Source organism: Staurois parvus, unplaced genomic scaffold (genome assembly GCF_062004578.1).
Source record: "Staurois parvus isolate SC_StPar_1 unplaced genomic scaffold, SC_StPar_1.0 ptg000004l, whole genome shotgun sequence".
Lineage (NCBI taxonomy): Eukaryota > Metazoa > Chordata > Amphibia > Anura > Ranidae > Staurois > Staurois parvus.
The window spans coordinates 8,081,567-8,095,589 of record NW_028317800.1 but is presented as its reverse complement, the minus strand read 5'-3'; the positions used below and the strand labels follow the sequence as shown (position 1 = coordinate 8,095,589).

The 14,023-nt window shown below is 39.1% G+C and overlaps 1 protein-coding gene across 2 annotated transcripts in view; it reads left to right on the top strand.

Annotated features, from left to right (window-relative positions):
• The window catches only part of ALDH7A1 (aldehyde dehydrogenase 7 family member A1), a 57,179-nt gene extending 46,248 nt beyond the window's left edge, over positions 1-10,931 (top strand). For both annotated transcript variants that reach the window (XM_089676166.1, XM_089676088.1), the window contains 4 exons: positions 5,184-5,281; positions 5,628-5,701; positions 6,349-6,424; positions 10,495-10,931. In XM_089676166.1, coding sequence (XP_089532292.1) covers positions 5,184-5,281; positions 5,628-5,701; positions 6,349-6,424; positions 10,495-10,549 — 303 coding nt within the window. In that variant the 3' untranslated portion in view covers positions 10,550-10,931. The remainder of the gene's footprint in view (positions 1-5,183; positions 5,282-5,627; positions 5,702-6,348; positions 6,425-10,494) is intronic.
• Positions 10,932-14,023: the final 3,092 nt, after the last annotated feature.

Sequence of the window (14,023 nt, the reverse complement as noted above, 5' to 3'; positions counted from 1 at the left end):
ACTGCTACTTCAGCTGAAATAGTGCAATTTCAGTCAAATCACATGTGATAATTTTTTTTTAATTTTTTTTTTCAGTGAGCTATAAAGGCTCAAATAACACTGCAAAGGCATTGGTTTCAGGTATTTTGGAGCATTTGCACAAGTACTCGTTCAAATGCCTAGTACTGGCACAATTTCGGTATTGTTGTAGCCATAATTACATAACTCACAGGCACTCTGATGCCATCATATACAATGCAGGACCAATAGTCCTGCATCGTAAGTGAGCAAGTCCAGGGCCCAGTCCACAACCCAGAACATCTGAGTGGAGCAGAAAGCGTGGAATAAAATAAATAAAACTTATTTCTGTCCTCCCTAGCAAAACTGAGCATTTAAGCCTTGCAACACTGTAAAGGTAACTTTTTTTTTTTTTTTTTTTAATTTATTTTTAATTCTACCTGGAGTTCAAGACTGGCAAAGCTATAGCTAACAGTCTTTCATGTACAATAAAGGATTTGTTGTAACTGTGGAATTCTTACCTTAAGGAGAACAGAGCTTCAGGGTTATGTGATGGTTACCACTACATTAATCCCATACGGGGGCAGCTGGTCAATCAGTGGCTCTGCACACAGATCTATGGCAGACTGATATCTTGATCTGCCACAAGAGGGCAGCTTTCTTCAATAATAAGTGATTTGTATCGTAGATAATTGTATTAATGGAGAAGAGTTGTAGCTTCAACTTGGCTATAAAGTATAGATTTTTCTTTAAGGAGCAGCTCCATCCAAAAGTTTTAGAAGGACATGGCTCTGACAGGCCCCTGTAGCTTTATGTCTAGTAACATTATTTCACCGTGCAGAATCTCTATATAGAGATTCCAGGATGGCATGTTACACTGGTGCTGGTGTCTTCTTCCAAAAAAGAATTAGAGCCTCTGTCAACTGAATCAGGAAAAAAATTTATCATTACGAGTCCTTTTTAAGTTCTAAGGGCTCATTTACACAGGCTTCTAAAGTGCCACGTTTAGATGCACTTGGTTTTTGTGTTTAAACGCTGTGCTATAGAAGTCAATGGGGTCATACACATAGCTGCGGCTACAAACAAAAATGTGTGCCGTGTTTTAGCAGTGTACAAAAAAGGTAGGACACCGCTGTTTCTTGGGCCATACACAGCTTCAGATTTTACGTATGTTGATGCATGTAAACATGTCTAAACATACACCCATAAAGCCTTCAGAAGAATTGTCTAAACACGATGTGTCTTTATGCAGGTACTTTAGGAGCTTTTACCAACAACCTGTGTTCCGTGCAGAAAATATACAAATGCCCGTGTGAATTAGCCTTTATCATTTACAATGTGTGTTTTTTGTGTGTGTGTGTGTTAAAGAAAACAAGGGACGATCAGGGAAAAAAAAGCATTGACATCTGACAGCATGAGTTATCATGATCCCTTTGGATATCCTGTAAGCTAGTGAATTAACTTGCAGTGTAAAATGTAGTAATCTCCAAGTTGGACTGGCAATTTTTTGAATTAAAGTGTTACTAAACCCAGGGCCCTGCATTCACTATATCTGGTCTCCCACAGTACACAGAAAATGGAAATGCAATTACTTTGGTAATATGAACTGCTAAATACTTTTTTTTTTTTTTCCCCATCAGTAGTCTTGTAACTATCCGTGTCCAGCCAAGCACTGGTTAAAGCTTGTAGGAGGAGTTTTCTTTCTGCTGGTGAACCCCTAACCTGTCTGGACAGTGCTGATTGGCCCTATGCTGATCACATGCACTCTCCCAAGAAAAGAAAAAAAACCTCTCTAGCAATACTCACTAAACTGAGCATGTGCAGAGTGTTGCCACATATGTCTTCTCAGGAGATCAGAGGGGGACACTGGAAGAAAGGGAGGATCAGAGAAGTCAGGATCAAACCGTGTTTTTACACAGTGCAGAGGATTAACCCCTTAAGTTCCACAATGAGTATAACAAGCATGCTTTACTGCATATACAGACTGATTTTACTGTTGGTTTAGTAACACTTTAAAGAAAAATCATCACATAGGGACTGTACACTTTATTCTCCATAATACTGGCAATAAAATTGTCATATTATTGCAGTGATGGAATATTTCTCTGATTTCGTAGATTGGACAAAAGCTGAGAAATACTTTTCTTTATGCAATATTCTCATGCTTAAAAACTGCACAGTTGCAAAGACCTGGGTGAATGTGCTGTAATAAGGGGGTCTAAAGTGAAACTGACCGCATCCTAGCCCCTTCTTTAGCCGGTATGCCTGGAAGTAAGAGATTCCAAAGTCTTGTGTCTGTAGCTGGTTCCTCTCACTCAGACTCAAAATGAATCAAAGAATTTATATTGAGAATAACTGCATACACAAACCAACAGTCTGCTAGATATCCTGTATGCCAGACATGTACACATGACTGGCTATACTGGTCTGAGCACACAGGGTGCAGCATGCACAATCCTACTGGTTGACTTATAACCATACAAGAGTGCTTAGAACTGATGCTATGGTTGACTTGTAATGTATTCTGCTCCCATGCACCTTTGTATCAGTCCAGAGAGCTCATACAAGTCCAACGGCCAAGCTGTGCAGTAAGTGCATGAGCAGATTAGGAAAGCTGCTTGGATTTGGATGTTTGCCTTCTGTTACATTATCTAGAATACAATCCAATTCGCTGGATGGTCATTAATCTGAAGCGTCTATGCTGCCTTGTTTTAGTCCTGGACCTTAAATATAACAGGTGGAGCCTCCTTCCTGTGTGGATTACATCTAAAGAGATAGGACTGAGGGGGGGGGGGGTTATGTAGAGGCATTAACTCACTTGTGGAGATAATCAAATAAAAGGTTTATGTTTGGAATCTCATTAATGTAGGCAGATCAGCTAGAGAGATACAAGCATGAGTTAAAATATTAGACCTTCTTTGCCCTCACCAACTACACGAAGTGCAGTAATCTTGTGTCTCAAAGAATGTTTTCCAATATGTGACTTTTTAGGAATATTTTGGGGTTTGTGAACTGTGTGCTGCAGAAAGATACAGTTAGGTCCATATATATTTGGACACAGGCACAATTTTCATACATTTTGCTCTGAATGCCACTAGAATAAATTAAAACAAAACCATCCAAATGAATTTGAAGTGCAGACTTTCAGCTTTAATTCAAGGGGTTGAACATAAATATCAAGTACAAATTTTATACACAGTCCCTCCATTTTCAGGTGCTCAAATATAATTGGTCAAATTAATATAATCATAAAAAATAAAATATTCATTTTAATATTTTGTTGAGAATCCTTTACTGGCAAGAACTGCCTGAAGTCTGGACCCCATTACCAAGGACTGGGTTTCCTTCTTTCTGATGCTTTGCCAGGCTCGTAACTGCAGCTGTCTTCAGTTGTTCTTTGTGGTTCTTTCTGCCTTTAGTTTTGCCTTCAAGTGAAATGCATGCTCAACTGGGTTGAGATCAGGTGTTTGACTCAGCCATTGCAGAATATTCCACTTCTTTTCCTTCAAAAGCTCCTGGGTTGCTTTTGCAGTGTTTTGGATCATTGTCCATCTGTACTGTTGGCTTCGTCCAATCAACTTTGCTGCATTTGGCTGAATCTGGGCTGACAGTATATCTCTAAACACTGCAGAATTCATCCAGCTGCTTCTGTCTTCTGTCACATCAATAAACACCACTGACCCAGTGCCACTGGAAGCCATGCATGCCCATGCCATCAAACTTCCTCCACCATGTTTTACAGATGATGGTTTGCTTTGGATTATGAGCTGTTCCAAGCCTTCGCTACACCTTTTTTTTTTTTTTTTTTTTTTTTTTTTTTTCTCCATCATTCTGGTACAGATTAATCTTAGTTTCATCCGTCCAAAGAATGCTTTTCCAGAACTGGTCTGGCTTTTTTAGATTTTTTTTTTTTCTTTTTGTCTAATCTGGCTTTTCTACTCTGCAGGCTTATGAATGGTTTGCACCTTGTGGTGAACCCTCTATATTTGCTCTCGTGAAGTCTTCTCTTGATTGTAAAATTTGACAATGATATGCCCACCTCCTGGAGAGTGTCGTTCACTTGTCTGGATGTTGTGAATGGGCTTTTCTTTACCATAGAGAGGATCCTGCAATCATCCACCACTGTGGTCTTCCATGCCTTTTTTAAGGTTGCTGAGCTCACCAGTGCATTCTTCATTCCTCAGAATATACCAAACTGTTGATCTGGTCACTCCTAATGTTGCTGCTATCTCTCTGATCGATTTGTTTCATTTTTGAAGTCTTACAATGGCCTGTTTCACTTGCATGGACAGCTCCTTTTGCATTTGGAATCTATTGCTGTGAACCTACATCATTCATTCAAAATCCACACTTAGAATCAACTCCAGACCTTTTACCTGCTTAATTGATGAAGAAATAAAGGAGTAGCCCACACCTGGCCATGAAACAGCTTTTGATTCAATTGTCCAATTACTTTTGGCCCCTTGAAAAGGGGGGTATGGCTACTCTTAAGAGCTGAAATTCCAAAACCCTTCCTCCAATTGGGATGTACATACCTTCAAAGTAAACCTGCGTGTGCACTTTCAGCCCATATCCATTATATAACTATAGCTTGAATATGTTTTGGTAAATACCTGAAAAAAAAACTAAAATTTGTGCCTGTGTCCAAATATATATGGACCTAACTGTATATGAAGGCAGAAGATGACAGAGCAGTGTTGACTCCTAAATGTTATGTTGGCTTTGGCAGGACTTTAACCTCTTCACGCCGGGCGATCGCAAATGTGCGGCCTCCCGGCATCTGGGCCTAGACACCGAGCGGCCGCACATTTGCGTTCTATTAAAAAAAGAACGTGTGCTGAGAGCGCGTGCCCTGCGCGCTCCCAGCACACATGTCCAGTACTCACAAAAAAGTCCCGATCTCCTCTTTCGATCAGGACCTTTCCCGATCATGTGACCGTTGTCACGGCGGTCACATGACCCTAAACCCCACCCCGTCTCCTGGCTTCTGAAGCCCTTAAAGGGCCGGGAGGTCCTGAAGGGGTTAAAATAAGGTAAGCAAATGGCAAAAACATGCAGTAACCCACAGCAACCAGATCTTGCTTTTAGAGCAGTCAAAATAATCAAACTTCTCTCACCAGTAAAGGGGCTCTGAGCTTTTTATACCCTTTTTTTTGTACTCTTACATTCATCCTCTTTCTCCCTAGACTGAAGCAGAGGCTTTTGCATGGAATAATGAGGTTAAGCAAGGCCTGTCAAGCAGCATCTTTACAAAGGACCTGGGAAGAATTTTCCGCTGGCTTGGGTACAATTTTATATTTGTTTGTGTAGCTATTTTTTTACCAAAAAGTTACTGTTGTGCAAATGACACAAATTGGGTCATACTTAGGAGTGCTAATTCTGTCTGAATACACTTTTTAATATGGGGGTTTTCCTTCAAATTTCTGGGTTGAATGATGCCCAGCGCTATTCAGCTCTCTTCCTGTGCGCTCAGGGTATCAAGAAGGACCCCTCCTATGGAGGAGCATAAATACATTTTCTGCTAACCTGCAACAGAATAAATTCACATTCAATAGCTTCTTGAAAACTTTGCAACCAAATTCAATTCAACCTTGATTCACATGCTGGTAAGTGTCTTATTTTCTTCCTAGGCCAAAGGGATCAGACTGTGGTATAGTAAATGTCAATATTCCAACCAGTGGAGCAGAAATTGGTGGAGCTTTTGGTGAGTAACCCTATTGATGGGAATATGCTTGTATCTTGTATATCCCTAAACCAAGGGTCATAGAATTGAAGTATTACCTTGTATATTATCTCATATTCTGGATGGAACTAGCCCTTTTTGGTCATTAAAGCTACAATGCTGCTTTTGAGGAAGGTCTGATTTGGTCACAGGATGATGTAACTACAGCTGTTATGCCTGCAAGAACTAAAAAAGAAAACCCCATGCACACAGCTTAAAAACTCAGCTGTTACCAGTGGTTTGGCTTTTTTGTGTTTTTTCAGCCTGTAGAAACACCTCTTTGTAAGCCTATGTGTCCATGTACACATAGGCATTTACAGGTATATTAGAGAGGGGCATGTGCCTAAATGCACTTAAATATTGAACACGTTTTGAGCGTTTTATGGATTCCATTGGCCAGAATATTTATTTATTTTGGCCATTGGATTGCATTAAAAGCTGAAATACTTGACAGCTTTTCTTCTGCCAGGTGTGATGGTATCCACAGGGGCCAAACGGATACCCCATGTGCATGAGATCTAAAAGTAACAACTGTACAGTTTGTTTTACTAAATATATTACATTTGATTGTTATCGCTTCTTTGCTAATATGTTGCGTGTGGGTTGTTTTTTGTTTTATTTTTTTAAAGGTGGTGAAAAGCACACAGGTGGTGGAAGAGAGTCTGGAAGTGATTCCTGGAAACATTATATGAGAAGGTCAACATGGTAGGTAAACGGGCAAGAATCCGTAATAGTTAATGTCTTTATTTACATTTGGGAGTTTTTATTAAGCATTGACAAACAATACAATAAAAAACACAAAAGATAGCTCACCAGTCAATAGTAAATATATAGATTATTGTATTGTTTAGTAGTCATCCAAATATAGCTCTTTATTCTTCCTGTACTGATGAAATAGGATAGTGGCAGGGGTAAACAAAACATTTTCCTTTAGTGTGCTCAATCACTACAGAGAGCAGATATTACCACAATGAAGGGAAAAAAAGGAAATATTTCATAGAGGGTAATGGAAAAAAAACACAAACTCTAATAAACCAGCACAAACATATGTATGCAGTTAGGTGCAATACACGTTTAGAATCTGGGCTTACCTTCTGACACAAACTAGTGCAGCCAGCATGCTTGGGTAATAGTGTAACCAAATTCATGCAAAAGATGATCACAAAGAGAAGCAGTGCAAAAAGGCTGTAGTATGCTAGAATGAAATTTAACCCTTTCCCACCGACCGTACACATATATGCAGCCTCACAGAAGTGAGCTTTTATCCGTGGGGCTGCATATATGCATACAATTTCTTTGTGCTGGGAGTGCGCCACACAGCATGCTTCTAGCACAGAGACCGGGCTGTCGCCAAGATCCCCAGGCATCAGACTACTGATCAGGGCCCAGGACTCCTGGTTCTGGGTCACCTAATTATTGTGATAGCTTCTGATTGGCTATCACAGTGATCAGTTGCTGTGCCCGCCCATTTGTTTACATTCTCTCCTGAATTAACAGAAAGATGAATTGTATCTTTTTCTCCTTGCAGAAGATGAGGATGTAAACAAATGTGTGTTACCACTTGCCCTCCAGAGGATTTACCCCCCTTCCTGACCAGGCAACTTTTTGCGATACAGCGCTGCATTACTTTAACTGACAATTGCATGGTCATGCCATGCTGTACATTTATGTCCCTTTTTTCCCCACAAATAGAGCTTTCTTATGGTGGTATTTCATCACCTTTGGTATTTTTGACTTTTTGCTATTAAACATGGCCAATAGAAAAAATTTTAAAAATCAAATTTTGTCATAAATTTGGCCAAAATGTATTCTGTTACATGTCTTTGCTAAAAAAAAAAAAAAAAATCCCAATACGTGTGAATTGCTTTACATGAAAGTTAGTGCCTACATATGGCGATATATTTACTGGCGGCTATCAGCGACCTTATAGCAGGACTGCAGTGGACATTCTGACACTGGATGGGAACTAACTGCCTTTGACATCTCCAGTGACACTAGTACAGTGATCAGGGCTAATAAAAAGCACTGACACTGTACTAATGACACTGGGCAGGAAGGGGTTAACTTATGGGTGATCAAAGGGTTAACTGTTTACTGTGTGTGCTGTTTTACCTTGGAGAACTGCTGTTTTGTATCTCTCTGCTGTGCAGAGAAATACAAAACAGCATGTCCTTGCTGACAGGAGAGAGAACTGTGTTTTTACACACAGGTCTCTCCCGTCAGCTTTCCATGGCGATCGCCAAGACCCGGTGATTAACATGCCTAGCCGCCAATGGAGGCGCAGTTAGGGTGGAACACATGCGTGCCCTACCCAGGAATGCAAATCATGTATATATGATGATTGATGCACATATGGTGATTTTGCGCAGCCCTGCCGCCCTGTAGCAGAAGTTGTACTATAGGGCAGCGGGAAAGCGGTTAAAGAAAAAAGTAGCTATATCAAGGTTTGAGCTTGGTCAGTGCCAGGGTTAGTGTTAGGGTCAAGGTCAGCGTCAAAGGATAGGGTCTGTATATTTTTTAAATTCGTATCCGTGTTCATGTCAGTTGTTTTTGGGTCCTACTATGGGTATAAATAACTGAGCATTTTGCTTTTTTTTTATTCTACCTAAAAACCACACTAACATACACATACAGTTGTGTTCAAAATAATAGCAGTCAGACATTACTAACCTGATCAATCACTGTTTTTGGTAGAAATAATATTTCTACATGGCAAATTTACTAGCAGGTGTAGTAGAGTAATAGAAATCCAACAGACCCAACAGTCATGACATGCATGCTGCTGATTCTGTGTAATTGAATCACTAATTAAAAGGGGCATGTTCAAAATAATAGCAGTGTGGAGTTCTGTTAGTGAGGTCATTCATTCTTTGAAAAACAGGTGGCAATTATTGCCCTTATTTTAGGAAGGAAGGCAGCAAATGTTGTACATGCTGGTTACAGTGCATTTCTCTCTGAAATTCTGAGGAAAATGGGTTGTTCCAGACATTGTTCAGAAGAACAGCGTACCTTGATTAAAAAGTTCATTGGAGAGGGGAAAACATATAAAGAAGTGGAGAAAATGATAGGCTGCTCAGCTACAATGTCCGCAAATGCTTTAAAATGGCAACCAAAACCTGAAAGACATGGAAAAAAGCGTAAAACTACCATTCGAATGGATAGAAGAATATCCAAAATGGCAAGGACTCAGCCAACAATCAGCTCCAGGAAGATCATAGAAGGTCTAAAGTTACCTGTGAGTACTGTTACAATTAGAAGATGCCTATGTGAAGCCAAGCTATCTGCAAGAAGCCCCCACAAAGTCCCACTCTTGAAAAAAAAATTGTGCTGAAGAGGTTACAATTTGCCAAAGAGCACATTGACTGGCCTAAAGAGAAATGGCGCAACATTTTGTGGACTGATGAAAGTAAGATTGTTCTTTTTGGGTCTAGTGGCCGGAGACCGTTTGTCAGACGACCCCAAACACTAAATTCAAGCCACAGTACACTGTGAAGACAGTGAAGCATGGTTGCGCAAGCATCATGATATGGGGATGTTTCTCATACTACGGTGTTGGGCCTATTTATCGCATACCAGGGATCATGGATCAGTTTGAATACATCAGAATACTTGAAGAGGTCATGCTGCCTTATGCTGAAGAGGAAATGCCCTTGAAATGGGTGTTCCAACAAGACAATGACCCCAAACACACCAGTAAACGTGCAATATCTTGGTTCCAGACCAACAAGATTGACGTTCTGGAGTGGCCAGCCCAATCCCCGGATCTTAATCCAATAGAAAACTTGTGGGGTGACCTAAAAAATGCAGTTTCTGAGGCAAAACCAAGAAATAGAGAAGAACTGTGGAATGTAGTCCAATCATCCTGGGCTGGAATACCTGTTCACAGGTGCCAGAAGTTGGTTGACTCCATGCAACACAGATGTACAGCAGTTCTCAGAAACAGTGCTTATACAACTAAATATTCATTAAGTGATTCAAAGGAAAGCAAAATCTTCAAACATTTTTCAGTTTATATAGTGAATGTTTGAGTTTGTAAAGAAGAATACAAACACTGCTATTTTTTTGAACAGTCTAATATTGACTTTTCTTCATTTTTTTTTTTTTTTAGAGGAACAACACAAATTTTGATATTTTTCTTCATGTTTTGATTTGGAATAGAATGTGTAGTGTTCCCAATGCATTTGTGTGTGTATGGAAATAAAAGCTATTAGAAGGATTTTGAGCTTTATTCACTTTTTTCAACACACTATTATTTTGAACACAACTCTGTGGTATAGCTGCGATTGTCAGGAGCAGGAGAATTTGTTTAATTTACCACCACCAACTCAAAAAAAGCAATAGTATTGGCAAGAAATTTACAGCTAAATAAAAAAAACTTGGCAAATATGTAAATTTAGAGTACGTTAAATAATAAAATGCCTATTTATATTTCCAGTCTGTTGCTTTCTTCAGACTGATAAGCTGAATGCCCTTGGTGTGATCCTGGGTTTCAGCAGCTGACTGCAATCTGGGATATGTCCCAAGTAAGGGGTCCAAGTTGGATCTGGAACCCAGCTGATAGGTTGATTCTTGCCTTTTGGTCATAACATGGCTGTAGGATTAGTCCATCTCAAGATATGATTGAAGATCACAACTATGCTATTTATACCATGCAACATAAAACAATCCATTTTAAGCAGTGGAAATGCTGATTTGTGTTCTCTAATACACCATAATTCAGGGTCCTTTTTTACTAAAAAGTCTAAGTAAATTGATCATATATTTTCTCATTTCAGTACCATCAATTACAGCAAGGATTTGCCGTTGGCTCAAGGCATAAAGTTCCAGTAAATGTTCACTAGGTGGCTGTCTAGTTACAGAACAATGTGGTGGAATGCATCAAGGTCAATCATTGCAGACATTTATATGAAATGATGATTTCATCCCTTCAAAATGAGAGATTTCCCTAATAAAATGTGGCACAAGTGTTCATTACTCAAACTTTTGCAGAAAAAACATTTGTAGTCTTTTTCACTACAGAAGACAGACTGTCACCCTTGCTACAGCAGGCATTCACAGAGGATCCTGTCAGGCTGCTGAAAATCACCATCTCCTGTGTCTGTGGTCATTAATGTTTTAGCAGCTGAACACTGGATATGGAAACAAAGCCTTATGTTCTTGAGCTGACACAAAGTCTGTACTTGTTTAGTAAAATAAAAAAAAAATCTGCTTACGTGTGATGTGTACATCCAAATGTTTTGTTTTGGGGATTTACCAATTGGAAGAGATACATGATGCACTTTAGAGTCGGATGCTAAGAATTCTACAGCCATGTGTGGAGATGGGGGGGTTCAGCCCTCAGCCCAGTACCCAGTTTTCTTTTGTTTTGTTTTTTTTGTTTGCTAGTGTAGTATCCTAGGAAGTAGGACACCTTTCCTCACTATGAGTAATAACTATTAAAGTGTGTGTGGTCAGCACTATCACAATATACTGGTTTACACACACACACGCGCTCTAAAGGCTTAGATACATTAAAATCAAAGAGATTTAAAAATGCCAGCATAAAGTCATGGCCAAAAAATATTGGCACCCCTGCATTTCTGTCAGATAATGTACCACTTCGCCCAGAAAAGTGTTGCAATTACAAATGTTTAGGCATTCTCATGTTTATTTCTTTTTGGTTTGTGTTGGTATGACACAAATAAGTGGAGATACAAAAAGCCAAATGTGACACATTCCACGCAAAACTCCAAAAATGGACTGGACAAAATTATTGGTACCTTCTCAAAATTGTAACAGAATCGCACTCCAAGTTTGTGATGCTCCTGTATTTTGTAATTAAACTTGCCTGTATGAATTGGCAGATCTTAATGTTCCTGTGTCCACTGTGCACAACATTTGTCAAGACGTTTAGAGCCCATGACACTGTAGCTAATCTCCTGGATGTGGATGAAAGCGAAAAACTTTATCCATAATTTGAACAATCCTTTGTTGCAATCTTTGATTAAGAACGTCGATCAACTTCCAGACAAATTTTCAAGCTGCCTTTCAGGCACAGGGTACAATGGTCTCTGCTCGCACTATATGTCCCAATCGGAATGAAAAGGGACGCTATGGTAGGAGACCTAGGAGGACTCCACTGCTGACACAGAAACCTAAAAAAAGCCAGATTGGAGTTTTCCAAAAACCTGTAATTTTGTTCAGTCTGCCAAAAACGTACCTGAGGAAGCCTAAAACCATTTGAGAGAATGTGTGCTTTGGACAAAGTCCATTATTCTGCTGTTTTCAGCAAAAGAGATGAGGCCTTTAAAGAAGAGTACAGTCAATGATGGAGGTTCACTGATTGTTTGGGGTTTTTGCTGCTTCTCACTGTATGTCTTTAGATTTCATAAAGCCATGCACACATTCATGACTACCAAATAATTCTGGGGTGCAATGTAGGGCCCAGTGTCAGAAAGCTGGTTCTCCATCAGAGGTCATGGGTCTTACAGCAGGACGATGACCCAAAGCACCTGGCAAAAAGCACCCAGAAATGGTTTCAGACAAAAAGCTTGAGAGTGCTGAACTGGTTCAGCAATGAGTCTAGATCTCAATCTCATAGAGCACCTGGGGAGAGATCTCAAAACAGCAGTTGGGAAAAGGAACCCTTCCAATCAGAGAGACCTAGAGCAGTTGGCAAAAGAAGAGTGGTCCCAAATTCCAGTAGATAGGTGTGAGCAACTCATTGATGGTGACAGGAAGCGATTTGATTTCAGTTTTTTTTTTTTTTCCAAGGGGTGTGCTATTAAATTGAGATGCCAATAATTTTTTCCAGTCCATTTTTGTAGTTTTTGGTGGAATGTGTCAGATTTGGCTTTTTGTTTGCATTGGTATGACACAAAAAAGTGGATTAACATGAGCGTCTAAAAATTTGCAATTGCAACAATTTTCTGGGTGAACTGGCGTATTATCTGACAAATGCAAGGGTGCCAATATTTTTGGACATGAGTGTATATTGCAAAATGTCTATAGCTACACTTTATGTACAAAATTATATTTCCTATGAATATAGTGGCAAAAATAATTATTTGATCCCTTTTGCCATCCTACAAAGAAATGAAGGGTGTGTAATTTTGTATTGTAAGTGTATTTTAAATGATAGAGACAAAATGTCAACCAAAAATTCAGTAAAAACATGATACAAATGTTATAAATTGAGTTGCAGTTCAGTGAGTAAAATAAGTATATGATCCTCTACCAACCAACAATAATTCTGGCTCCCACAGACTGGCTATGTGCTCATGTGGTACACAGATTAGTCCTGCCAATTTAAGAAGGTGCTCCTAATGACAGCTCGTTATGTGTATTAAAGACACCTGTCCACAGAATCTTTCTTCCATTCAAACCTCACCATCATAAGTAAGACCAATGCGTTATCAGGACATCAGGGATGAGATTGTAGACTTGCAAACTTGCAGCTGGAATGGACTACAAGAACATCAGAAAAAAGCTTGGTGAGAAGGAGACAACAGTTGGAGCTAATATTCGCAAATGAAAGAAATCCAAAATAACTATCAATCGCCCTCGGTCTGGAGCTCCATGCAAGATATATCATGGGGTAAGGATGATCATGAGAAAAGTGAGGGATCAGCCCAGAACTACACGGGGGAATAATCTCAAGGCAGTTGGGACCACAGTCACCAAACAAACCATTGGTAACTTAATATGCTGCCATGGAAGAAACATCTTACCTCTGTGCTTTCCACCAAGGATTCCACCTAGTACAAAGTCATGTTCTGCTTGGGAATCAAATACTTTTTTACTCACTGAACTGCAACTCAATTTAAAAGTATTATATGATTTTTCTGGATTTTTGGTTGATTTTCTGTCTATATTATTTATTTATTTTTTTAAATCATAGGTGTATTTTAAATGATAGACGCTTCATTTCTTTGTAAGTGGCTAAACTTACAAATTCTGCAGGGATCAACTAATTATTGTCCCCCTTTTTTACATGGTGAAATAGTAAAAAAAAAAATTGTAAAAGTTGTATTATATAGAGCATATCTTAAATATTTAAAAAAAAAAAAAAAAGTTTGGATATCAACTCATTTGAGGGCCAATATTGCTTTTACATACAGTATCTCAAAGATGTACACCCCTCACATTTTTGTAAACCTTTTTATTTTACCTTTTCATGTGACCACACTTAAAAAAAAAAAAATGACACTTTGCTACAATGTAAAGTAGTGAGTGTACAGCTTGTATAACAGTGTACATTTGCTATATATGTGTAACTTTTCTATGAACAAATACATCAAATCAAACCCAAAAATTATAATCAAA